The sequence below is a fragment of the Homalodisca vitripennis genome, chromosome 3 (genome assembly GCF_021130785.1).
Source record: "Homalodisca vitripennis isolate AUS2020 chromosome 3, UT_GWSS_2.1, whole genome shotgun sequence".
Taxonomy (NCBI): Eukaryota; Metazoa; Arthropoda; class Insecta; order Hemiptera; family Cicadellidae; genus Homalodisca; species Homalodisca vitripennis.
In genome coordinates this window covers 196,053,275-196,080,330 of record NC_060209.1, presented here as the reverse complement: position 1 = coordinate 196,080,330, position 27,056 = coordinate 196,053,275, and the positions used below count along the sequence as shown (strand labels likewise).

The 27,056-nt window shown below is 35.2% G+C and overlaps 1 protein-coding gene across 5 annotated transcripts in view; it reads left to right on the top strand.

Annotated features, from left to right (window-relative positions):
* The window catches only part of LOC124357980 (THO complex subunit 2), a 51,630-nt gene that overhangs the window by 10,766 nt on the left and 13,808 nt on the right, over positions 1 to 27,056 (top strand). For all 5 annotated transcript variants that reach the window (XM_046810154.1, XM_046810152.1, XM_046810151.1 and 2 more), the window contains 18 exons: positions 561 to 759; positions 1,816 to 1,982; positions 2,961 to 3,147; positions 3,277 to 3,548; positions 3,681 to 3,798; positions 4,242 to 4,421; positions 6,086 to 6,250; positions 10,265 to 10,549; positions 11,657 to 11,773; positions 12,381 to 12,572; positions 14,874 to 15,002; positions 15,982 to 16,110; positions 16,305 to 16,562; positions 18,518 to 18,620; positions 19,415 to 19,556; positions 21,978 to 22,155; positions 22,992 to 23,157; positions 25,382 to 25,422. In XM_046810154.1, coding sequence (XP_046666110.1) covers positions 561 to 759; positions 1,816 to 1,982; positions 2,961 to 3,147; positions 3,277 to 3,548; positions 3,681 to 3,798; positions 4,242 to 4,421; positions 6,086 to 6,250; positions 10,265 to 10,549; positions 11,657 to 11,773; positions 12,381 to 12,572; positions 14,874 to 15,002; positions 15,982 to 16,110; positions 16,305 to 16,562; positions 18,518 to 18,620; positions 19,415 to 19,556; positions 21,978 to 22,155; positions 22,992 to 23,157; positions 25,382 to 25,422 — 3,028 coding nt within the window. The remainder of the gene's footprint in view (positions 1 to 560; positions 760 to 1,815; positions 1,983 to 2,960; positions 3,148 to 3,276; positions 3,549 to 3,680; positions 3,799 to 4,241; positions 4,422 to 6,085; positions 6,251 to 10,264; positions 10,550 to 11,656; positions 11,774 to 12,380; positions 12,573 to 14,873; positions 15,003 to 15,981; positions 16,111 to 16,304; positions 16,563 to 18,517; positions 18,621 to 19,414; positions 19,557 to 21,977; positions 22,156 to 22,991; positions 23,158 to 25,381; positions 25,423 to 27,056) is intronic.

Here is a 27,056-nt window from a genome sequence, read left to right as displayed (position 1 = left end):
AACTATTAAAAGATGTTTTTCTCGAACGGCTGATCAATCAGACGTTGGTGCTTTTCGCCCGTACTTCGACGGTCCGATCAACCGGACGTTGGCGTCCAAAGGGTTAATAGATTTGAGTTCATTACATGTTTTTTATTCCAGTGATTTTTTTAGTCAAGTGCTATTCCATATTAAATGTAAAAAATCAGACAGTAAATTTGTTCTAAAATCAATATGTTTTTAACACACACGCATTGGTAAGTAATTTTAATTATTATTGTTCTGTAGAAAAAGATGCATAATACGTAGTACCGTTTTAGTAATTTTTATGTAATTACTTACTTTCAACATATACTTGCAAAAATCATATAAGTGTGTAGCACTAAAAGTGAATAGTCAGCTCTTGAAGGGGTTCAATGATTAAAACAGTTGATAATCCTATCGACTGTGAAGTTCAGTTTGTTATTCGCCTTTTTAATGCAAGGAATGACAAGGCAGTCCAAAATGCAATTAATGAATAAGATTTCTGATACTTTCAGATTTTGATATATCTGATACTGAGTGTTTGATGTGTGTGACAGGAATAGCGGATTGGGTCCCAAGGTTACGGGTAGGGTGTGTCCCCCGCCAGCCAGCCGCCAAGCTCCGAAACCTGCCAACACATTCTTGGAGCTGCGGTCTGTCGTCATACCAATGCTGTACGCCCTGGGACCATCACTACACCACGACCTTGTCCTCGTCTACAAGGTCATCCGGGTTCTCAAAGCGTCTCTTGAGCAGGTATACTACTTTTATGAGCTAAGTACGACCACAGTAGGGTTGAATAACTGAATAGAGCTAGAAGAGACAAGATATAATTATTGTTTCAAAATTTTGTTGGCTTATAAAATTACTTGCCTCAGTACGATATATTGAACCACGGTAGACTGTTGAAAATGGCAGTGGCCTTATATGTATATTCATTTTTTCAATTTTGACTATCCAAATGCTTTGAAATTATATGAGCCAGCCCAATTGATGCAGTAACCACCACAGCTTACATTAGAGAAATGGGCCATTGGAAATGTCTTGGAAAACTTAAATGTAAGCATATATACAGTATATCATTTTAAAGGTGTTTATTATTAGATCATAATCTCACAAATCACACTTCATAAGCTTTATTCATTACAAAATGGTATATTTAAACGGCTGCCATTTTGTATAGGATGTTTTAAGAATTACTTTAAGAAAAAATAAAACATTTTGAGTACAAACAGTATTGAATTTAATAAAATTATTGAAATTTATTTATTGAATTTCAGTTATTCCCAAAATTTTCGGGTGTTTTTCCTAAATATTTTATTTTTAATAGATAAAGTTAGGGTTTAGGTTATTTAAGGTACAGAATTAGTGCATGCTGAATCTGATAACAATAGCTACCATAGATAAAAAATAATCACTGAATATTTAATACTTTCTGGATAACCCTCGTAAATGTGATAGCATTTTAAAGCTACACTGAATTTTCTGAGTAGAATTCTATTTTATGTAAGAGGGGAAGTCAAGTATGATCTTCATGTCAGCATGGAAGAACTTCTTTCTGGATGAGGAATGTAACATTTTTCTATACATAAAAACTACTAATTTTATTTGAAAGAACACAATTTTATTATTAAACACAATAAAATAAAAGCAAAAATTAATTCATACTTGTGCAGATTTGGTGTTGTAGAAAATTAACTAAATGGAGGGCTAGGAAATCTTTCATGTTCTGTATAAAAATCAGCTGTTTTCCGCAGATAAGATAACAGTGGGTTGTAGATATTTTCACTAAGTTTATGTTTATATTTACAGGACAATGTGGATGCACACCTGCCACCACCGACGAAAGACTCATTGTACCATGATACCATCTCCCTGCTGGACACAGTGATCCTGCCCACACTGTCCCACCTGGACTCCAACTGCTGTGTGGCCGACCAGATATGGGTTCTGCTCAAACTGTTCCCCTACCAGATCAGGTTAGTAGCCAGGAGTGCTTTGATGCCTCACCCCTACCAGATCAGGTCAGTAGCCAGGAGTGCTTTGATGCCTCACCCCTACCAGATCAGGTCAGTAGCCAGGAGTGCTTTGATGCCTCACCCCTACCAGATCAGGTTAGTAGCCAGGAGTGCTTTGTGGTCTCATTGTACCATGATCAGGTCAGTAGCCAGGAGTGCTTTGAGGACTCACCCCTACCAGATCAGGTCAGTAGCCAGGAGTGCTTTGAGGAATCACCCCTACCAGATCAGGTCAGTAGCCAGGAGTGCTTTGATGCCTCACCCCATACCAGATCAGGTCAGTAGCCAGGAGTGCTTTGAGGACTCACCCCTACCAGATCAGGTCAGTAGCCAGGAGTGCTTTGAGGACTCACCCCTACCAGATCAGATCAGTAGCCAGGAGTGCTTTGATGCCTTACCCCTACCAGATCAGGCCAGTAGCCAGGAGTGCTTTGATGCCTCACCCCTACCAGATCAGGTTAGTAGCCAGGAGTGCTTTGAGGACTCACCCCTACCAGATCAGGGTAGTAGCCAGGAGTGCTTTGAGGAATCGCCCCTACCAGATCAGGTCAGTAGCCAGGAGTGCTTTGAGGACTCACCCCTACCAGATCAGGGTAGTAGCCAGGAGTGCTTTGAGGATTCATTGTACCCATGATACCATCACCGCTGTTGCCCCAGTGAGTCTGTTGTTTGATTTGATAAAGAATACTTTAATTAAATATCAAACTAAAAAAAGAAACAAAACAAGAATACACAATCTCTAACATCGTTGGATGCTTCACTATGAAGTTTCTAAGGATCAAAACTGATAGTTACTTGATTCGTGATCCTGATATACATGACATTCAGAAATGTTCCTAATACATAAGAAAATAGGTTTTCTTCAGAAAATAAACATGTTCCTGTTCTGATTTATTTCCTACTCAACAATGTTGACACTCGGTTCTCCATTTTTTGTAGGTATTGCCTGTATGGGAGGTGGAAGAACGAGACTCACCTGCAACATGCCAAGCTGCTCAGACGCAGGGGCGAGACACTCAAGAAGATCAAGTTCATCATGAAGAGAGTCACCAAGGAGACCATCAAACCCATGGGTCGGCACATCGGCAAACTGACCCATTACTCTCCGGGCTCCTTGTTTGATTATGTGAGTTATAGTCTTTCAGTCAAGGCTAAGTTATGTTAAATTTAACTAGGTAAGTTCACAATATACTTGTCGGAATTGTGACTTTTGACCGAATTTGTGGCCGTTACCAAAATGCTCTATTGTGTACAGATGCTGATACAGATCCAGACATACGACAACCTCATCGTGCCGGTGGTGGATGCTCTTAAATATCTGACCAGCATGTCGTACGACGTGCTGGGCTACTGTGTCGTTGAGGCTCTAGTCGCTGCCGAGAGGGACAGGTTCAAACATGACGGTACCTCCCTGTCTCTGTGGCTTCAGAGCCTGGCCACGTTCTGCGGTTACATATTCAAGAAGTACACCATCGAACTGACAGGTCTGCTGCAGTACCTGGCCAACCAGCTCAAGCTACAGAAAAGGTAAGTTACATAACGAGTTTTCGTCAAAATACATTTATGTGGATTCTTTATAACCTGCTGTGGTCCTCGAAGAGACAAACGCAGTCATTGATATCTTAATGACTTAACATTAAACAAAGTGAAATGTTTCAGTTTGGACTTGCTGGTACTGAAGGAAGTAGTACAGAAGATGGCTGGGATCGAGGCTGCAGAAGAGATGACCAAGGAGCAGCTGGACGCTATGGCAGGTGGAGAATTGCTCAAGGGCGAGGTCAGTATTGTTCAAACTTTTGGTGTGTTGTGCTTTTAATAACGGAAATATCTGCCTGAATCTGTCAAGACATTACAGTCGGAATTCAAAGCTTGTACAAGATTTTTTAGGTGATTATGGGGTCTGGCACAACCTTTAAATTATTAGGGCAGACATATAAATTATTCCATCAAAATAACTCAAAACCGACTAACGTCTGCCGTTTTGAAACGGGTAAAAGGATTTCATTTATTTTTTTTTTCAAAAAGGTCTACCAAAGGTTAGTACCAAAGGATTTGTCTTAGGACCATTGATGTTTATTCTTATATAAACAGTATACATTCTTTACAGAATATGATTATTAATATTATACATCTAAAAACTGATTTAAACAGCCAGGTTGTAAATTATTCTTTTATAATTTTGCTATTTAACATAACTAAGATAATAGTTGTTCTGTGTAGGCCGGGTACTTCAGCCAAGTGCGCAACACCAAACGGTCGTCCCAGCGGCTCAAAGATGCTCTGACAGTGGACAACCTGGCCGTAACTCTTTGTCTGCTGATGGCTCAACAGCGCTACTGTGTCATCTACCGTGAGACCGAGAAGAGCCATCTGAAACTAGTGGGCAAACTTTACGATCAGGTCAGTCCATAAATATGTGTTATTAGCTTTGTACTGTTCTTGAATTTTGTGGTTTGAAAACAAAACTTGAAATTACACTAACTGTTTTTCATTCTATTTTTATATTTACTAGATGCAGCAAGAGTCAGTTAACGCCAACATCCGGGTAACCATATGTTTGAAGAACATACTTAGAAGTGCTTATGTCTGGATGATTAGACGTTTTATCAAATTAAAGCCCATGACACCCTCTTTAAAATGAGCCATCTCTCAGCTATCTTGCACTAATAGAACTATAGTTAGCAGATTTTAATTAAGGCGCACATTAAAAACGCTGCATTTTGTGATTTAAAAATAAATGTTTAATGAAAAAACTATTAGGGATAAAATTATCCCTAAAATATGTATAAAGTGCGGACTATTTTTTGCATATTTGTTTGTTAGTTTTTGGTATTAAAGTTGTAAAATAACTATCCAACAGATTTTCATCATTTTGTTATTGTTTTTTTTTCTAATTAAATGCAGAGTATGAGAAATATTGTCACAAACAAAATTGCTCTACAAAAATATAAAAAGTTAAGTTTCAACGTATTTTGAGTGTATACAGTAGTTTTAAGATTTTATTTCTTTATACCATAATAAAGGTTATAAAATTTAAATAAAACCCATGTATAATATATGAATCTACAATAAAAAAACAAACGTGTTATTAGTATGTATTAACAAAATGCTGCCCGGTACAGACATTTTATAAATTAATTGTGCTTAATTTGTTAGGGTTTAGAAATTACATAGTAATAGTGTACTTTTCACAATATATCAAATAAAACATCAAGATAACACAAATAAATATGATTAGTAAATGTAGAGACGACTATTTGCTTACATTTCTTTTGTATGGGTGTCAGCAACTTTGAAAAAACAAAATAACCCTATTGATTACACTGAAAACTCACGTTTTTTTCTTGGAAACAACTCAAACAACTACATTATTTTTATAAAGAAATACGGTAAAACACTGTATTAGTTTCTAATTTAGTTTGTATTTATTCAAATGCTTAGTTATCGGCACATAAAAAACAAGAATGGCCGTTAGACAACATAGTACTCGTCCGCTACATTGTGACTGGAAGACAAAATCATCACATAGGTACCTCAGTATTATTGCAATACTCGCTGAGTCATAATTCCTTTCGCCTGCATATAGGCCTAGACGCACGAAGCACCTGTGACTTTCGAAAGATAAAATTTTGTTCTTTTAGTTTTTGTTTTCGTTGATTGTTGTAATAACTTGTAAATTTCAAAATAGGTTAAAAAAGTTGGTTCTTTTTAATACTGTAATTTCTTTTGTCCCCGATAAGAAAAACTCGTCCAAAAATAGTTGCCTCCTGATAAGTACCCAATAGTTTCCCAGTTCAAAGAGTAGGGAAACAACACAAAACTCGTATTTATCAATAGTTTAGAACCTTTGGAATATAGATATCTGGTTATTTGGCCAAAATAACCTTGTACTATATAAAATATTATCGAAATATGAAGTGTCAAAATTAGCAATGCTGGCACTTTACGCACTTTTCGTACCGTCAAAATTAGTGACGTTGCAGCACTCAAAGGGTTAAACTATACCTAGTAATATACTACATGGGTCCGTAGTTGATTTTGTCTGTTGAACATAATGTTTCCAGTGTCAAGACACCCTAGTCCAGTTCGGCACATTCCTGGGCTCGACCTTGTCTGTGGAGGAGTACGTCAACAAGCTGCCCTCCATACACTCCCAACTGGCAGAGTACCACATACACATGGACGTGGCTTTCTTCCTGGCTAGACCCATGTTCTCCCACGCCATCAATGTGAGTGTTTCCTACTTCTTAACATCATTAAATATGTCTTGCTCAAGGTGCTTCTATAGATAATGTAAACTTTAAAACTTTTCAAAATAGTAATTATCCATCCTGTTGGTGTTTTTCGTGGCTGTTTTGCAACTCATGATTCTGTGATCTTCAATTATTATCTTGATTTATCTGGAAATATCAGTTAGTTTTAGTCTAAATGAGTCTTTTTGTAATAGTATACATAAAGAGAAGCAAGTGGCTGGCTGCTGAAAACTCTATTTTATTTTATTAATGAATTCTTGGGCAATAAGAATATTTTGTGAATTTTAATTTGTCTAATGTATTAATATATAGGGTGTCCTGTAACTCTCTGGACAAAGGTATACCACGTTATTGCTTAGGTCAAGACAAACATATTTCACCATATGAACATGGGTCTCTGATGCTTGGTTTCCCTTTGTCTGTCTTTATGTGTTTTTTAGAAAAAATTAACATCTTAAAAATAAGTTTAACCCTTTCAGTGCCAGACATTCTCCCTAGTGCGCGTGCAAGAAATGCCAGGCATAGTGCCATATTATGCTCATGCAAGAAGAGCCAGGCTATAATTGCCAATTTTTCAGCAGTTTGCAAAAACTGTCATAGTTTTGTTATTTATGGATGAAAATTGTTACTTTTTGTTTTGTTTTGCTCTAAACAATGTGCTTTAAATTAATACTGAAAAATAAATTTACTACAACATGCATTAAAAATATAAAACCAGAAAAACTTTTACTTACATAAAATTTTATGATACATTTTTCAGTTTGGTGTAAATATAAGGCCAGTAAAAAAATCCTTGTTCCATAAATTGAGTATGTGTTTGAACCTCCACATACTTTTGAACACATACACAACAAATTTTACATCTATCTTCAAAAATAAAGGTTTTATCATTGTTTTTCAAAAATAACGCGTATTTGGATTTTTCGCACATCTTGCTAAACACTGTTTTTCACTTTAGAAAATTATGTATTAGGCAAATATTGGGAAAAATAGCCTATTTCAAGTTTAAAATTACACAATTAATAAACACTTATAGCCTACTTAAAAGTTTTTTTTATTTGAATGAGATAAAAATTAACACTTATGAAATGGTAAACAATATGGGTGGCCCTTTTGCATGTTTTGCAAGCAAATGTGGCCTTTTTCCTTTTTCCTCCAGCCTGAGTACTTTTCTTACTACAGACAGAGCAATTAAGTTCTTTTTTATTTGCCAATTTGTTCAAGAACATTATCCAATCGGGATCACCACTGCCGTTATTAGCCGCATTACCCTCCCTGCTGTTTCCAGGTGAAGTATACAACATAGGCCTCCTTTCTTGGAGGGCCAGCCATTCAGTGGAAAGTTCTTCTACTAGTGCCACAGTGTACTCTAGCCTAGGAAGGGGTTTGTCAGTATTTTTCTTATAAATTATATAAGAATTGAGTACCATGCGCCCAAAGATATTAAAAGTAACTTTCCTCCAAAACCGGAGTGCTTTCCTCTCATCGAGGTATGAATTTAACATTTGGTCCCCTCCATCAACCCCTCCCATAAAATCATTATATCTCCTTATGACTTTTGGCTTATTAGTAATTTTGATGTGATTTCCAAATTTTTTGCTCCTTTTTTCATCTTCAACTGTGCCATCTGTAGTTAAAACTAATACTTGTTTTGTCTGGGACTGCTTTTCTTTGAATGCTAATAAAGTCATCTCTTTTTTTTTGAAGTACTTCTTTTCTCCCATTTTGAACTTAGGTTTTACTGAATCAGGAAGTCCTTTGCGGTTTATACGCATGGTACCCGTCAAAAATGTACATTTACTGTAAAGATATTTAGCAAGCTTTAGAGAAGTAAAGAAATTATCACAGAAAATGTGATAGCCTTTATTTAATAGGCCAGCCATCTCCAAAAGCCTTTTCACAACAAAATAGCCCAATCCATTAGATTTAATTTCATCTTTGTCACTGCCATTCGCCCCTTTATAGACAAAGAAATTCAAGCAGTAGTGGGTGACCGAGTCACATAGCATCCAAAGCTTTATTCCCCACCGATGTCGCTTCTTTGGTAAGTACTGCCTCAGCTGACTGTGCGATTTGGAACTTATAATACTCTCGTCAATCGCACGGTTCTGACCGGGGGAAAAATGAAATTTAAAAACCCTATTTACATGGTCAATCAGTGGTTTGAACCGAGCGCATGCATCATAATCTGGCTCACCTGGTTTTGCAAGCGGAACTGTGTCGACCATATGCAAAAATCTCAATATTGCTTGAAATCTATTCCTGGTAAACATTCTTGGGAACCAGGGAATAAATTGACTAGAACTGGTCCACCAGTAGCTGTAAATAGTTGGCTGTTTTTTTATACCCATATTTATTAGCACTGCTAAAAAGGCCTGCATCTCTAAGAGAGACACAGGTTTCCAGGAGTTTGCCCGGCTGTGTGGTTTCAATTGACTTTTATTTATATATTCTGTGGCATACTTATTGGTATATTTTACAAATATTTCTAGGAGGGCTGTTGTAAAAAAAAGTTTGAAATAATTTGACGGGAAGGAGTTACGAGGAGGAGCATGTTTTGGACCCGTTAGCTCATCAAATGAAAACTGATGGCAAAAACCAATATTCCCATCCATTTCCACCTCATCCCATCCCATACCATCCTCAGAATCTGAAGAGGATGTTTCAGACAATTGATATAGGCCTACATTACTTGGCCGACCTCTTGGCCTTGTTTGTAGGTTAGGCCTAGGTCTAGGGGGACTTTCAAAGTCAAGTCCTATGTCTGGGGCATCATCCTCAGATGACGAAAGATCATTATGAACATTTGCTCTAAATAACAAGTTATCTAGTCTAGGCCTACTAGTATTTGAAGTTGAAGGCAACTCAGGGTGATAATCCGGGTCACTGTCTGTGTTCTCATAACCTAAACTAGAAGACTCTTCACTCTCTGTTTCACTATCACTCACAACAACATCACTATCGTCTTCTAACACTCTCTGTAAAGTGTTTTCACTAAGAGGTGATGCACTATGCTTCATTTTGTAAACATTTTACAACAATAAACGAAACAACAACAAGTTAGCTCGGCGCAATCGGTGAAACTACGTAGTTGGTTAGTAAACAACAGACAACAGCTCACTCAGACTAGCGACGTCCACAGCCACTTGTATTTTGTTTGATTTATAACACTAATGTAATGGAAATACATTCAACTGAATGTTTTTTATTAGTTTATATCTTTATAAATACAATTATAACAAAATTAGGATTGTTTAGATATTTTTTGTATTTTTTACGAATATTTTAAAACACATCCGTGTAGTCGGACGCTGGCTCTTCTTGCACATTTTATGTACGTCCATGTAGTCGGACGCTGGCTCTTCATGCACGTTTTATGTACGTCCGTGTAGTCGGACGTTGGCACTGAAAGGGTTAACTATACCAAATTTTGTTCAAATGTTTATGATAACAAGGCCAGTTACCAAAAAGATTATCATGAAATTATCTTTAGTATTTTCAAAATGACGGCCATTAAAACTTTTAAACTTAGTATATTTAAAAAAACCATCAGTTTTTCTCAAGACTTACATGAATAACAGTTTTTAGAGGATATTATCACAAAATATAATGACACCAACATTATTTAAATCGAATAATAAATAACTGATTTCGAGCAGTTTTACTGTGACAAGACATGGCCCATATTGAGGTTCTCAGCGAATAGCCAGCAATACAAAAACTGAATAAATGCTACTTGTTATAGATTTGATGGAGTGTTGCATTAAGGGCAGTTCAGTGAGTGGTTAATTTGCGGCACAGATTGTAATAAATATTTAGTCATATGATAAAAAGTTACTTACCATGAACCGATTATGTAATGTGAATTTTTCGGTATGTCATTATACTAGTATTTCTTTAGTGGGTGGATTGAGTTCCTTTGCTCAGTTGGTAGAGTTGTTTGCAAACAGTTTATGTCGATGATAGATTATGATGTACTGTTGTTTGCAGCAAAAGTACGATGCGCTGCGCAAGGCTGAGCCCAACAGCAAGAAGTTGTCTACAGCGACGAAGACGGCCAAGTACTGTGAGGCGGTGGCTGAAGTGATGGGTCCCGTAGCGCTGAGTGTGCGGCCCCTACACCCACCCAAGGTGTGGGAGGACATCTCTCCACAGTTCCTCACCACCTTCTGGTCCCTGACCATGTACGACCTGTTCACCCCCACCCAGGCGTACGATCGGGAGGTGGCGAAGATTCGGCAGATCCAGGCTACTGCCTCCATCTCTAAGGAGCTGGTACGTGACACTTTACGTTTTGTCGTGCATTGCTGATGGCAGATTAGTAGCTAGAGTATGTAAACTGAAAATATCTGCTGTGGTTAGTACAATACGTAAGCAACTCTGTAAGGAATTAATAGTACCAAAATATATAATAGTTTAACCTATTTGGTACTCAAAAAATTATCCTCTTCGTTGGACCCCTGGACTGAATATCTTCTTTGAATGTCAAGTAGGAAACGATTGAACAATATGTGAATAATATAAACTGATCTTTAGTAAATGTTTTTGTTCAGTAAAGATAAATTATTCTTTAAAAAATGTATATAAAATTACACTATTTACTCTTTAGCAATCATTAATTTGTGTAATGCCGATCAGCTGTCATGACTGAATAGACATGGACGAAATCACGAACATAGAATATATGAATTCTAAGCCTAATATTGTATATGAAATCATATTTTGCTATTGTGGAAATATCTCCAGTGTTGTATCATTACTAGCTAAGCGAAAATAACATTCCTACAACAAAGAACACTCCTTGGTTTGGACACCTCAATTCCTTCGTGACTCTTTACTAGAATTGATCAACCATCACAACAGACAGACAAAGTAACATGCAGGAATATTTTCTAGTCCAACTAACTCATTACTTAGTTTGGCATAAGGAAGATGTCACCTACTACTATGTTGCTGGACTAGGTGGTTCAACATGATTGTGTCTTACAATCAATGAAATGGGAAATCACAGCAGATTTGAGATATTTTGATTTTTCAATTGATTTTGAGTCTGAATCTTTTTTAGGAAAAAATCAACCATGTTGTGGTTGTATTTTCAAGACAATACAATAGTACCTTTAATATTTGCTCTATGTTAACTGTAGGAAGGGGGGCTCTTATTTCTCCAACCGTAACTTTGTCATTTTCCTACTCTCTCTTCCTCTTCTTTGTCCAATCGTTTGATAATTTTAACTTTATCGCCCAACGATAACACTACTCTTAGAACTCATCATAGTACTGCACACATTAATCAAAACACTAAGGAACTTGATTACTTTTGCACATATTCATTTCTGATGCCTCAGACTGTAAGTTATATCATATTTATATTGTGTTTCGCAGCCTGCCAGTAAGCAGAAGAAAGAAGTGGAGAGGTACACTGCCCTCATAGAGAAGCTGCAGGACGAGAAGAAGAAGCAACAGGAGCATGTGGACAGGGTTATGGCACGTCTGAAACAGGTACAAATTGTGCTGGGTTTACTTAGAACTGATTAACAGTGATTATAAAATCCATGGGTACAGTAAACAAATGGGTTCTAAATTTCTGCCTTATTATAATGAGAGTGCAGTGACGATATTCTATGTTCTGTCAACGTAAATCTATGCTGTTTGTGTCTTGTAAAGCAGCACATCCGTGTTGTGTTGTGATTTGTGCTTCTCCTCGTTTTGTGCATTTCAGGCATATTGCTAATGGTTTTGATGCACTACTTTGTTTTCAACTTTAACTTTGGTGTGTTCTTCGCCTTGTTTGTGTGTTACAATTAATAATTTTTTTGCATTCTTAATATTATGTTTCAATATTTCACACCTGAAATAGAGAGCATTAAATGAGCGCTAAAGGGAAATTAGCCAATTTTAGCACGCGCTCTAAGGGTTAATTTGTTTTTAAATTTAAAATATAACAATTGTTTTAATAACAAAATTAAAATTTATACACATTTAGACAAAACACACATTAAACTGAATTTATTATAGCATCCGAGATTGGGTTGGATGTAGACTAGATCCTTGTTAGAACTAACTGTGTCTCAGAGCAGACTTGTATGCCACTGATGGGGTGTTGCAGGAGAAGGACAGCTGGTTCCTGTCGCGCAGCGCGAAGGCAGCCAAGAATGAGACCATCACACAGCTGCTCCAGCTCTGCCTGTTCCCCCGCTGTGTGTTCACCACTGTGGACGCCCTCTACTGTGCAAAGTTTGTGCACATCTTGCACAGTCTCCAGACTGCCAACTTCTCCACACTTCTCTGCTACGACAGAGTCAGTATTCCTTTATAGGCTCTTGAGTGTTGAACTGAAGAATTTTGTTTTTTATGTACTTGTTTTTGTAACAAGACTTAATAGTTGCTGTTTTGGTCTAGTTTAACCCTGGAAGCATCAACCAACCCGTTTGGTGTTGATCGCGTAACTTCCAAAGTGCGATGGGCCCCGAAAGGGTCAATTCGTATGTTACCGCTAAAAGTATTAGTACCCGTCAAAGACCTTAAATTATACATTAATTGAAAGCCTATGAGTTTATTTTAATGTTTAGAGGTCTTTGATTTTATTTTATCTTATTTCTAGTTTAACCCTTTGAGTGCCACGGGTATTTTCCGAATTTTTATGCATAAAGTGCCACGCTGTTTTTCACATATTTGTAAGCTTTTGGGAAAAAAGCTGTTGTAAAATAACTACCAAACAGATTTCCATCATTTTGTTGTTGTTTTTTTTTCTTATTAAATGCAGAATATGATACATATCGTTACAAATAAAATTTGATTTATAAAAATGTAAAAATTTCAGTATTTATAAAAAAAGTTTTTTACTTGTATACAAAGTTAAATTTCAACCTAATTTGTGTGTATAGGGTATTTTTAAGATTTGTTTTCTTTATACCATGATAAATGCCATATGATTCTAAATAAAACCCGTGTGTAATATCTTGTTCTAGAATTTTAAAAACATGGCATTATATGTATTAACTAAATGCTGCCCGGTACCGACATTTTATAAACTGTACTTCATTTGTCAGAGTTTAGAAATTACTTAGTAATGATGTAGTTTTCCCAATAAATCTAATAAAACATTAATACAACACAAATAAATATGATTAGTAAATTTAGAAACAAATACTTGCTAACATATTTACATAAAAGTTTACATTTACTAAATAATAACCCTAATAATATTTACACTGAAAATTCACGTTTTTCGCTTGAACACAACTCAAATCATACATTACTTTTGTAAAGAAATACAGTAAAATACTGTATAAGTTACTATTTTATTTTGTATTTACTCAAATGCTTGGTTATCGGCACATAAACAACAAGAAAGGCCGTTACGCAACACGGTAGGCCTACTCGTCCGCTACGTCGCGTGACTGGAAGACAAAATTATCTTACAGGTACTTATCACAGCCCACTATTTTTGGACGAGTTTTCCTTATCAGAGATCAAAATAAACTTCATTATACGTTCCTTCTTCCATAATGAATCGAAAAATACTCGATGAGTCATACTTCCTATCTCTAAATCGTCTCCAAATAAACACACGAATGACCTGACATTTTCGAATAATGAAACGTTGTTCTTATAGTTTTTTATTTAATTGATTGTCGTAATAACTTGTAAATTCCAAAATAGGTTAAATAAAGTCAGTTGTTTTTAATCCTGTAATTTATTTTGTCCCCGATAAGGAAAACTCGTCCAAAAATAGTGGCTTCTTGATAAGTACCCAAACAACATAAGTTTCACGGATAAAATAGTAGAGAAACAACATAAAACTCGTATATATTGATAGTTTGGAACCTATTGAATACAGCCGTCTGATTATTTGGCCAAAATAATCTTGTACTATAAAATATTATCGAAATACGAAACGTCAAAATTGGCGACGCTGGCACTTTATGCACTTTTCGTACCGTCAAAATTAGCGACGCTGTGGCACTCAAAGGGTTAAAATCTTTGTGTTTTTTCCAGATGTGATTTTGTTGTTAACCTCTGTACAGCGGAGATTGTTCTTTGTAAACAAATCATTGTGTTGTTCTTTGTTCAGTAGATTATACAGTGTTGATTATATAATACTTCAGAATGGGTTATCCTTGTAGTGATATTCATGACATTAAGTAGAATCTGACTTGGATGAGTCTGAAGTAGAAGTGTTGGATCTTGTTTTTCTTTTTTGTTATTTTTGAAATAAAAAGCTGATTTATACTCTTGTTTTATATCAACTAACTTCATAAAAAGGTAGAAAAACCATATTAATTTGTACAAGGATCAATGTTATTGTTATTTCATTGTATTGCTTATTTTGAATATTTACCTGAAATTAATTCATGTTTGTAGGCACCTGTAAGTTGCTGCATAAATAATCATTATTGGCCCCTTGAAAATCCCTTATTATTAAAGACCTTACAGGAGTCTGTAGCAATCATGTAATTGTCTGTCCTAGAGACTAGAAACGTAGTAGATGGGTTCCTCATGGTCGAAGGACACTGATTACAATGTCAAAGGATAGTCTGCCTGTGTGTCTGATACTCCATCTGCCCGTCTTTGTTATAACACTGTGTTTGTGTTGCAGCTATTCTGTGATATCACATACTCCGTGACCTCATGCACCGAGAACGAAGCCAACCGTTACGGCCGTTTCCTCTGCAACATGCTCGAGACAGTCATGCGATGGCACTCCAAGAAAGAAATCTTCGATGAGGTAATATACATTTTTACACCAGAGCATTAAACAATATTTTACAGTTTTTCATTTTCAACATGAGTCCAACAGTCATTTTGTGGTGTCCATAAAATAATCGTATGAATCTGATTATTGCAAAATATACAAGGACCCTGCTCAGTAAAATGTTTATTATTATTCAGTAGGTGGATCAGCCATTTTGTTTTTTATTAGTACAGTAGAGTCACACATATCTTACGCACTAAAGTGAAAACATTCTAATAAAACAAAACAAAATCAGAATTGTAAGCAAAGTATTATTTACAAACTGGGATAATTTGTTAATTAGGCTACCTATCTATGGTTTTTAAAACTCACAGTACTGCAAAAACATGTTTAAGCGAGTGGTAATTTGTGTACTGCCTATCAGCTGATAATATTTTGTAGCTGATTATTTTTGCAGATTCAGTTCTTGAATCCTGTTAAGCGTTTCTCGAATCCCCTTGATCGGTTCTTGAATCCGAATCTGTGTTGAGGATTTTGTGCATTCGGGATTTGACACATCACTTACTTCTATATACTGTACTATATATATATATATCGTATGGGGGACAAAGGCAGCTATCCATAAATAAATAAATTAAAAATTACAATTATACTGTACTAGCCTATTTTCCATTAAGAATTTGTTACATTCTAAGGCTATAAATATCAAATGCTGGAAGTGTGAGCTGCTCGGATTTTCAATATCAAAACTAATCAGAAGGAAGTTTCAATGGTGGTCCATTTTATCTGAAATTTTGATTATCCATAAATTATCCCATCTACCGGATAATCGCGTCCCTAATGTAAGAAAGTGTGTGTTGCTAAAATAATATTGAAATAATATAAGAGAACCGTGTTGTTTTGACCTTAGGTTAGTTTCGTTTAGTTTGATTTTTCATTATTAATCAATTTCACTTAAAATAATGGTTTATCCAAAATGGGCACAATTATGATTTCTTGTGATGTGACGTAGGAGTGTGCCAGCTACCCAGGGTTTGTGACCAAGTTCCGTGTCAGTAACCAGTTCTCGGAAGCCAATGATCACGTCGGCTACGAGAACTACCGTCACGTATGTCACAAGTGGCACTACAAAATCACCAAGGTCAGTTACTAATGTTACCAATGTTAGTTACCAAAATCATTGATCATACAGATTGAATATATTTATAGTTTGTCTAATGATAAAGTTGCAACAATTAAAGCAACTCAAGATTTGATTTTATAAAAATAATATAAATATTTAAAGGATTGCATTACTCAGACACATCTAAAAATTGTGTTCTTCTCTGTGAACAGGCTATACTGGTATGCTTGGAGTCCAAGGACTACGTGCAGATCAGAAACTCTCTGATCGTCCTGATCAAGATCCTGCCACACTACCCGGTGCTGGCAAAGCTGTCGCAATGCATCGAGAAAAAGATAGAAAGGATCAAAGAGGATGAGAAGAACAAACGACAGGACCTGTTCATCCTGGCTACCAGCTACAGTGGACAGCTCAAGGCCAGGGCCTCCTTCCTCATACGGGAGGCTGACTTCCATCTGGTCAATGTTCAGGTGAGTTACTGTTACAGTGTTAAGTATGTGAGATTATACATTATAGCAATCAGAACGACACTGCTGTGAACTTCTAAATATGAATTTCTCTTTTCAACTCCTCAATATATTAACTTGACTACTGACAGGCGTTACATTGTGGTAACATATCTAACCTTTGTGTATCTGACATAATGTTAATTTGTAAAAAAAATTAATTCCCTCTTAAGTAATCACTGTAGGCCAAAATTGGGCAACTTAATACCTGTTGCGATTAGAAAGTTAATGCATAGTTGCAGAGCAAGTTCTGAGTTTTTTAGATTTGTGGTTCTATTTACATGTCGCAATCTGTACTATTATCCGGTGTGTATGAAAGGTTCCAACACCCCCCCCCCCACCTATTGACTTTCTTATGAATAGAGATAAAGTAATTTACTTTAGGGCATATCTATAGAACCAACTTAAGAAAATTTTTCACCCCCCCACCTCCCACCAAATGGAGTAGTTTGGGGGTAAGTAAAAATATTGTTAAATAGTAACCCCTTGCAAGTGACATATAATTTTAGAGGTATTATAAAAAGAAGAATAATGTTAAAAAATGTATGTCTGTAATGTTACTCTAACAAATTTGGTAGCTAATTAAAAGTTAAAGTTAAGATTTCAGGTGTGATGAAGTGGCAGGCGTCTTCACAAGCAATGGGGTTTTATAAAACAATTAAAACTTTAATTAGCAACCAAATTTGTTAGAGTAATATTAGATACCTTTAGTTTTTGCCATTATTCTTCCTTGTCTTAATACTTTTAAAATTATGTGTCACTAGTTAGGGGTTTCTGTTTAAAAATGTTGAGTTATCCCCAAACTAACCCATTTGGAAGGGGAGGGGTAAAAAATTATCATACATAAAAAATTCCTCATTTGGTCATATAAGCATACCCTAAAGTAAATAACTTCATCTCTATTCATAGAATTCATAGAAGAAAGTAAAAAAAGCGTGGGACTTTCAAGACACCCGGTATAAAAATCTAATATTGTCTCCATATGGAGTGTTTTATTCAATCATGCAAAAACTATTTGATAGGTTATCCTGAGATTTTATTTGCACATTTTAAGGTCTCTGGTTAACTTATAGGCCTATTCCTAATTCAAAAATCCCTCCAGGCTACGCCCTACTGCTCTTGATAACTCCCTTTTATCTATTATATTTGTGGACTTTCACCAGTCAAAGTCAGGAATAATAAGTATAATAATTTATACACATTTAATCAAGAGACAGTAGTTAAGTTTGTTGTATTCATCTGTCAGTCAGTTACACTTCACAAATGTCATGTTATGTGCACAAGCTTTTCTCTGTCCTGGTTTGTTTTTATTGGGATTTTAATCAAGTACAGTAAAATGTCATAATTTATTACATCATAAGTGTGATAACTGAAAAGCTAAGGGCTGGGACTTCAGTCTCCCTTTATACTTGGATTTCTCCACACTGACCTAAAATAGTTCAATTGTTACTGAAATTGTTGGAGTTACTATAAAAGATATTATGAAATATTGGAGAGAAACTCGAGGAATTTCAGAATTACTTATAAAAAACATTTCTCTTGACTTTAGTGCCCAAATCTGTTTAAACTTTAATCTAAAATGAATCAAGAGACTGTAATTTCTTGACCCATTTTAAATTTAAGTTTAAAGATTGGGCCCTGAGTTCAGGGAGTGAAATGTTTTATATAAATATAAAACACTGAAATTTCTAAAAAAATTACCTAAAATGTTCTTTAAATAAAAGTAATAATTTAAGTATACATTTAGTTTTCTAGAAGTCTTAGGCACAAGATGTTTACTCATTATCACAGATTTATATTTATTCATTGCAAGATGTCCAATAAGTTAGAAATCATCTCCATTACGTACATGATCTTTACTACTTACTTTCCTAGCAAACGTAACAATCTAACGTAATGAATCGTAATGTATTCCGCAGCCAGTGAAGACTGCCGAAGCCAAGGCAGAAGCGAATTCCCAGAACATCACAGCCAATGTGACCACAACTTCAGCTAAACAGGTCAATGGAGAGCTGAAACAGGGTGAGTACCAATCTCAATATTACGTGTTTGTATAATGGACCAAATGTTAGAAATAGAAATGGTTGCATTCTTAAAGACCTTGGAATGTGTGACATTTTTTTCAAACGTAACTAATTATGAGTAGCCATTATTAATCAGTCGAGGATGGTAAATGAAATTAACTAATAAAAATTAATATATTTTCTAGAGTTAAGTATAATCTTGATGCCTCTATTTCTTTATTTGTAAAAGTCAATCACAGAAATATGTTCTTTGACTCTTTTACTGCCAACTCCTCTTCACACCTCCATTGAACATAGACAGCTATGTAATGCCACTCACTTCACCTATGAAGTCTAGAAAGGAAAATTCCGTTTAATATGTGACTCACCCTCAATTTTAATTTATTAACCTAAATTATTTCAATTAATCTTGATCTACTGCAATCAAATATTAAACGATAAGGTGAAAGAAATTTACTCCATCATCACTGTAAATGTAACAATTAACGTTGCAGCAACACTTTCTCTAATCGTAAATGTGGTGAATGCTGTGTTCAACGCAGGGGTTCAAATTTCTGTTAAATTAACAAGGAAACCAAAATTCAGCTCAAATGTGTTAATGCAAATTTTAAATTAAAATGTGATTAAAAACAATTCAAAATGCAAAAAATTACTGTGTAGAAGTTTTGTGACTAATTTCTTCATTTAATTTTTAGAAAATTGTTCTCAAAACTTTATGATTGGTAGTGTGTTCTGTTTTAATTACTGTAAAGTAAGCCTTAGCTACAGTGAGGTGTCCTTTGTGTGTTACAGTTGCAGAGAAGGAAAAGCCGTCCACCACCGTTCCTGACGCCAAGAAAGACACCAGCAAGGAGAGGAGACTGAACCGGACCGCACCAGAGTCCCAGTCACCCGTCAAGTCCTCGGAAACTGTTAAGAAAGACGCCTCTGTTGTGTGAGTACCGTGTCTTCCAGTCACATTCTCCTAGAAGGCGTATTGTATAGGGAGCTTTGAAAGTTTTAGGACAGCGGTAATTTGTTAATGGCTTCACTAGTAAAAGTTAAATTCTGCACATTAACATTAGGCACAAAACTTCTTTTTTGTATGACTGATTCTTTGTATCCTCGTAGGTCAACCCACTGAGTTGGTTGGAGATTTGAGTCAGAGGCAGATTGCATGCCTTTGTGCAGGTCTCTGCACTGTGTCATTGGTAATCACTGTAATCAATTTAAGAGCCAACTTTAGTGTAATGACCTTGAGATCCCATAAGAGCAATTTTATACCTCCTACACTTGTGCACCCTTAATTTTTATCGTAGAATTATGGGAAGTGTTTAATTTTAAATATGTGATTCAACACCTCCATAAGCTTTATAGTTCATTATTTTAAAGTGCTTACTTTTTAAAGTACACAACAATGGAGCTCAAAAATGTTTTAGATTTTTTTCTGAGTAGCCAATAAAAAATAATAAAATATTGTGCTGGATGTGTATTAATTATATGTTTGAAGTGATACATCTCTTTTAATATTATACAACTGAAAGTAAGGGGGTAAAATTGTTTAACACTATTTCTAAAACATGTGAAAAATTATCATAAAAAGATTGCTGGTGCCAAAAGTTACCTGGTTTAATATGGCTAGTATGATTTTACTACTAGCAAATAAACAACTACAGCAATGATCGAGCTAACTGAAACCATTATTGACAACTTGGAAACAGGTTATGTATCATCGGCAACTCTGCTTGACCTCAGTTAGGTTTTTGATTGTTTAGGTCATAAACTTATCCTTGATAAGTCGGCACATATGGGAGTACATAAAACTGCAAAAAATGGTTTGAAAGCTATATGGAGGGCCGACAACAACTAGTGGTACTGAAGCACACCCATAATGATATCACTGAAGAAATACAATCAAAACTCCTCCCAGTCCATAGGGAATGCCCCAAGGATCGGTGCTAGGACCAGCACTCTTCATTTTATTTGTTAACGACATGCCTCAGTATCTGGGAGAATTCTGCACGCCCATAATGTATGCCGATGATACAATTCTGCTACTGAAAGGACAATCATTAGACAACTTAGCTGTGTCATCCTATGTTGCCCTAAATATTGTATACCAATACTGCAGTGGAATGTCCTGGTTACAGACCTAACCAGTCAGATAGCATTTGGAAGACAAGGATCTGAAGTTCAAATCATTCCTGATGTACAAATGAAGCCACAAGTCAATTTCCTGGGTCTGACTACAGAAGTAATATGACGTGGTTACCACATATAGACACCCTTAATAAAAAACTAAATACTGGCCTGTGTATGATAAAATAAATAAAATCCCCAGCAACATTGTCATGGTTAGATTAGCCTATTTCTCCATTTTGAAACCCATCTAATATATGGCCTTGCTGTGTGGAGTGGTACAACAGCAAGAAATCTAAAAAGAGTCCTGATCATCCAGAAAAAATCTATCAAGAGTCCTAGCAGGTCTACATAACCTAAAAAGCTGTAGAGATGCTTTAAAATCTTTAAAGATTATGACAATAGTTACTTTGTACATACTAGAAGAGGTAATGTATGCTGATGGAGAAGGTCTGCTAAGAGGTAGAAATATTTACCTCTATAATACCAGAAATAGTGAATTATACAACCTTCTACTACACCATCTAAAGCTATATGAAGCAAAAGCATTGTACATGGGCATGAAACTTCACAACGAACTACCCCAAGAACTGCAATACAAGAAAGGACACTCACTAAAAGCAGCCCTGACAGAATGGCTCATGGACCAACCCTTTTACTCTCTTGAAGAATTTCTCCAAGGAACCTTCAAGAACTGACTGAATCTACCAATAAAAATAAAATATTGACACAATTTGTAATCTTGAAGATTATGATTTAATTTAATTTAATATTGTTCTTATAAGTTTATAATCAGAATGGCTTTTACAGCTGATTACAAACAGCTGATTTATGGCTTGTACAGAATGGGTACAGACAGCTTTTAAGTTTTTAAATATTATGGATGCTAAATAACTAGCTCAAGTTCGAACTAGTGACTTATTTAAAAATAAATAGGCTTTTAAACTTTATCAGTTTGAGTGAACTTGAATGGCACCATTGCATTTACTGTTGTTTCCCTTCTGTGTTGGTATATGATACTGTGTTTTAACAATGTGTGAAAACAAATTATCCCTAAATATTGGTTAGTCAATAGTCAATAGGTGGTGCAATATACTGTGTTCAGAACTGTCGATATTTCAGTATAAGACGACAGTCTTTCCTCTATGAATACCTATTCCTGATATTCAAAAATGTGTGTTATTGGGACGGTTACACGACTATCAAAAACTTATTAATTTTATTTGATCCTTTTTAGGAAACCCAGTAAAGATAAGCAAGAGAAAATGAGGGAGAAAGAACTGCAAGAGAAAGAAAAGCAGCTGAAGAAAGAAGAACGGCGTGAAGAAGCGAAAAAGAGAGCAGAAGAGAAGATGTTGGAAGAGAAGGCCTCGCCGAGAGACAGGGAGAGAGAGAGATCTTCAGACAAGTTCAGAGTGAGTTTTATTGAACTCTAATTTTCTTGCATCTTTTACCGTATTAAAAAAAAAAATACAATTTGTCTTAAAAGTCCCCTCTCTCCCATTAACTTTCTTATAAATAGAGAGGAAGTGATTTACTTTTGGGCATGTTTATATTACCATCTTAGAGTTTTTTATGTATGAATATTTTTGACCCCTCCCCTCCAAAAATGGGCTAGTTTGGGAGTAAGACGACATTTTTAAATAGAAACCTCTGGCAAGTGACACCTCATCATAAGGTATTATAAAAAGAAGAAGAATGGCATAAGCTAGAAGTCTCTAATGTCATTCTACCAAATTTGGTGGCTAATTAAAAGTTCAAATTGTTCTATAAAACTTCATCACGTCTTGTGAATAATTTTGTTATGAAAAAATTGTTAAAATCTTGAAATTTCACCTCAATTTTACTCAGATGAGATGCTCGAAATGGCTACCTTGTACTTCTTAAAACCTGTATTCAAAACAGCATCTCACGTTTTGTAAGATTTCAGGTGTGATGAGGTGGCAGGCGTCTCAGATCCTTGTTCATAATTCATTGACGTTTGCAGGCTGCAGACACAAATCATAAACTGTAATTTTGAGAAAACTTCAAAGAAAAAAAATCGAGAGGTGAAAGGTCAGATGAATGTGTTCCCCACTCTCCCATAGCACCATGTCGATCTATCAGGAAACTGACTATGGATGAGCCTTTTCTTGTCCACTTCGTTCATTATAAATAAATTTCACTTTCAGATTTTCCTTGTTACTCACACTGCCCAAATAATATTTTCTTGTTAGTTAATCACATTTACAAGGATTAGTATTTTTCTCAGGAGGAACGCTACACAGAGATGCCACTGAGCAAGGACGGAGAGATGGTGATCCGCGGAACCTACTACAGCGCCGGCACCAGCTACTACCCCTCGCAGGACAGTCAGCTCAGCTCTGTGTCCAACAGCAGTTCTGGCTCTCTGCGACACACCCCCGACATTGACAGAGGTCAGTACCATTATTCATGAGGAGATTTCTGGTCTTGCACTGTTCTTTTGCGGCTTTTCTTCAGCTAGTTATTTTTCTTCTGTTATGTACCAATCTATATTTCAAATTTTAAGTTTAGAGTCTTCTTAATGAAAAAATACTTGTGAACAATACCAAGTACATAATATTTCAGTGTTCATGCTCAAGAAGTTCAAAGAGATTAAACAAAATTGGGGTTGGCTCTTACATCAGGTTTTGTACTGTAGCTGCATTTTTGGTTCAGGTAAATTATATTTCAAACACCACAGTTGAATTTGCTTTGTTTCCTCGGTCAAGGAAATAAGTATATACGTAGGTCTCATAAACCTATTTTGGCCAAAAAGCGTATACTTCCAGATCTACTTTCAGTCTAAGATAATTTCAGTGTCATAGTTTAGTTTACTTTGTTACCCCGATGAAAAAAATATCTACATTTGTGAGTCTTGGAAACCAAATTCGATCAAAAAGGTCTACTTCGGCATATTTAACCTGCTTTCGATCTAAAACATTTCTAGTGTTATATGGTTGATTTCGTTGACCTAAAAAAATATATACATACGTAGGCTTAAGAAAACTACTTAAGGTTAAACGCATATACTTCCAATTTACTTCCGTTATTCTGGAAGGAAAGTCCTTACTAAGTTATAAGTAACATTTAAAAATAATCGTTTCTAATAGGTTTTACATGATATAAGTTGTGATGTTTTTCGAGCTGTATTCTGGAAAAGTGTCAATGTCAAGGAAGCCAACCATTTTTAAGTACTTTAAGTGCAAACATTTACAGTTATGTTCATTAAGGTTGGACTTTAATAAGTTTTGTAAGAATATTTCCAATACATTAAATGGTTTTAAATCGCTATTGGCACAATTTTGAGTAAGAGTTAGAGAGTAATATTTTGTCTTTGTAGTGTGAATTACAATTCCGATCAAGCACTGTATACTTAACCCTGGAACTGGCGGTCATATTTCTCTCAGTGGCAGAGTGTTTTTAGTACTTCATACATTGCCTTATATTTATTTTATTATTACATGTTTACTTTAAAGTACCTATGTCATATTATATATATTTTTTTTATTCAGCATTGTTCAAGGAACATTTTTCACATAATATAATTAAAACAAAAAAAATATCCTTACTCTACCTCTTCATGAAAAAAAATTTTTTTATAAAAAAGAAAAGTTAGTTCAAAGTTTTTGATTTGTAAAATTGTTGTTGTTAGTGATATGCAAAATCCAAAATATAAAAAAGAAAGAGCATTTAATTCTGAGTAAAAATAAAACAACACATAGTTTATAAGGTATATATTTCTACATGTGGTAAACGATACAAAAATCATACACAGAAATTTGAAAGTGCTACTTACCAACAAAAGTAAGAACTTCAAAGCTCACTTGGATTTGTACAATCTTGTAACTATTAGTTCATATTAATTTTCTATTTTTTTATTATATATTTTTTTTAATTATGTTCTGATTGAGTGTCTAAATCGGAATCCTCATCGTTGCTTATTTCATGTTCAACTAGTCATGTCGAATTTCACTTGAACGATCGCGGAAATTATGATCCATTACGTAAACACGCACAAAAACTTACTATTTTTGTGTCATATACACAGCCATCATTACAACGAACTCAAACAAACAATAAACCAGACAGAACACCATGCAGCTGACGAAATAACAATAGCCGAATGAACCAGTTGACTCATCGCTGCGCGCGCAACTAGCGCGGTACGCGGAAGAATGTAAACAAAAAGTTCAGAGATTATAAAACGTATGGACGTGTAACGAAACAATAAAATTATTTATTAGTGTATTATTTATTTACATAAATTGAACCTTCCTCTTTCGATTGGTATCAATACAGATACTCTTTGATCGTGTTTTAAGTACGTAATAATGAGAAATAAAAGACATGTTAAAACGCCCGATATCAGGCGCTGCCATCTAGGATGCGACTAAAACACCCGATAGCGGGCGTTTGCCAGTTCCAGGGTTAATTAACTTTAAAAACTTTTTCAAATAAAATAATATTCTAGAACATTTCCAATTGTTCTTGTTAAAAAACCTTCCTCGGACTTCAATAATTATTTCAGTAATGGGAATTGGTCCAGTGGTTTCAGCCATTTAGTGATTCATTTTTATTTCATTGGATTTAATTAAACTTTTACTTATCTTAAATATTAAAATGTACCTTTTTTTGCAGAGACCAAACGGAGAAAGCTAGAAGCCAGCAATTCCTCGAAGGTAAGCATCGACGTCTTCTAAACAAGAGTGGACGTCATCCGTCCTTTTCTGTCGTCGGAAGTGTCGGGTTGTGTTTGGTGGCATGTGCTGGGACACTCAGAGACTTCCCCTCTCCCTTGCTAATGCTGTTTAGCGTTGTTCAGTTCGAGTAATGTTAGTTTAAATTAGCGTCAAATGCTTTCTTACCTCATGTGAATCGGAATCTCCCGTTAAAGTCAAATTTTCCTCTGTGGTTTCTGTTAATTTTTAAAGTATTATCATTAGTTTAGAATTCACTTTTTAAAATTGTTAACGAAAATCATTTTTAACCCTGGGAGGAAATTCGATACTCCTTCACCCAAACAAGATTGGCACGAAGATTGAAGAAATTAATTTAACCAGAGATTAAGAGTAAAGAAGTATATGAAAGGAATAAATCCATGGTTTACAAATAAATCTCTTTAATGATAGAATTGAACATTGATGCAAAATATGCAGATAATTACAAAATAAATATGATTAATTCAAAGAACAGTATAAATTAATGAAGGAAATGTCAGTATTATGTGTATTTACAACTGAGTAGAGAAGGCTGAAATAGAACCAAGAATGTAACATCTTGTCAAAGCTGAACAAATGCAGAGTACAGTTGAAATCTCTTTATCCTGAGAATGAAGAAATACTAATTGTAAATTAAAAACACAAGATTTTAACAATGAAAAAGTAAAAATTAATTAATTAAGTAGTGGTTGAAAGAATAGTCAAAACTACGAGCTAAAAATAAAAATATATATTTTTAATTACTGAGAAAAATCATATCAGTTAAATCAAATAAGAGTGAATGAAACAAAAATTAAAATGTAGAAAATAATAAGTAAAGGATCAACATAAATTAAGAAAGAATAAATAAATTTAATAACAAAAGCGATTTATAAATGAATTTTGATGATACAAGAAGAATAGATGATGGAGTAATAAAGCTAAGAAGATCTAAAGATTACAAATACCTTGGAACGCATTCAAATAAACTAAAAGAAATAATAAATTGAGCTGAAGGAATTATATCAGGAATTTTCCAAGCCAGCCAAAGAAATGGCTAGATCTGTATGTAAAGTAATTCTACAATTTATCACAATCAACCAACAGAACAAATGAATGTTATGAAATGAATATGGAGAAGAATAAACCTGAAGATTCCTGCAAAACTCTTCAAATTGCACACCAACAAATCTGTGAAGATTTTGTCTGAGGATTGGTTCCTGAAGAAGAAGTCCACTCGGCTGAAGAAGTCACCACATCTTATATTCTTCAACCGTTTGTACGAGAAGAAATGTTGGGGAGCCATTATATCTGCGTGTCGAGCCGGCTCCGTACTTACCTCATGCGTACTTCCCTAACCATCTTTGCCCCTCCTTGCACCTACGAAAGAGGGGTGAGTACTGAACAATCATAGAAGAATAAGTTTTTACTTTCATTGCTCAGAGAACTTATTAAAACAAAATTTTATTCCCAGGCATAAACACTTGTAAAACTCGATTGCGCATCAATAATAATACTGTAGATACTCTTAAGAGTTGTCTTAGACAATTGTTTGGACACAAATTTTGTGATTTAGTTTATCTAATAGAGTTAGGGATGTAAATGTTCAAATTATT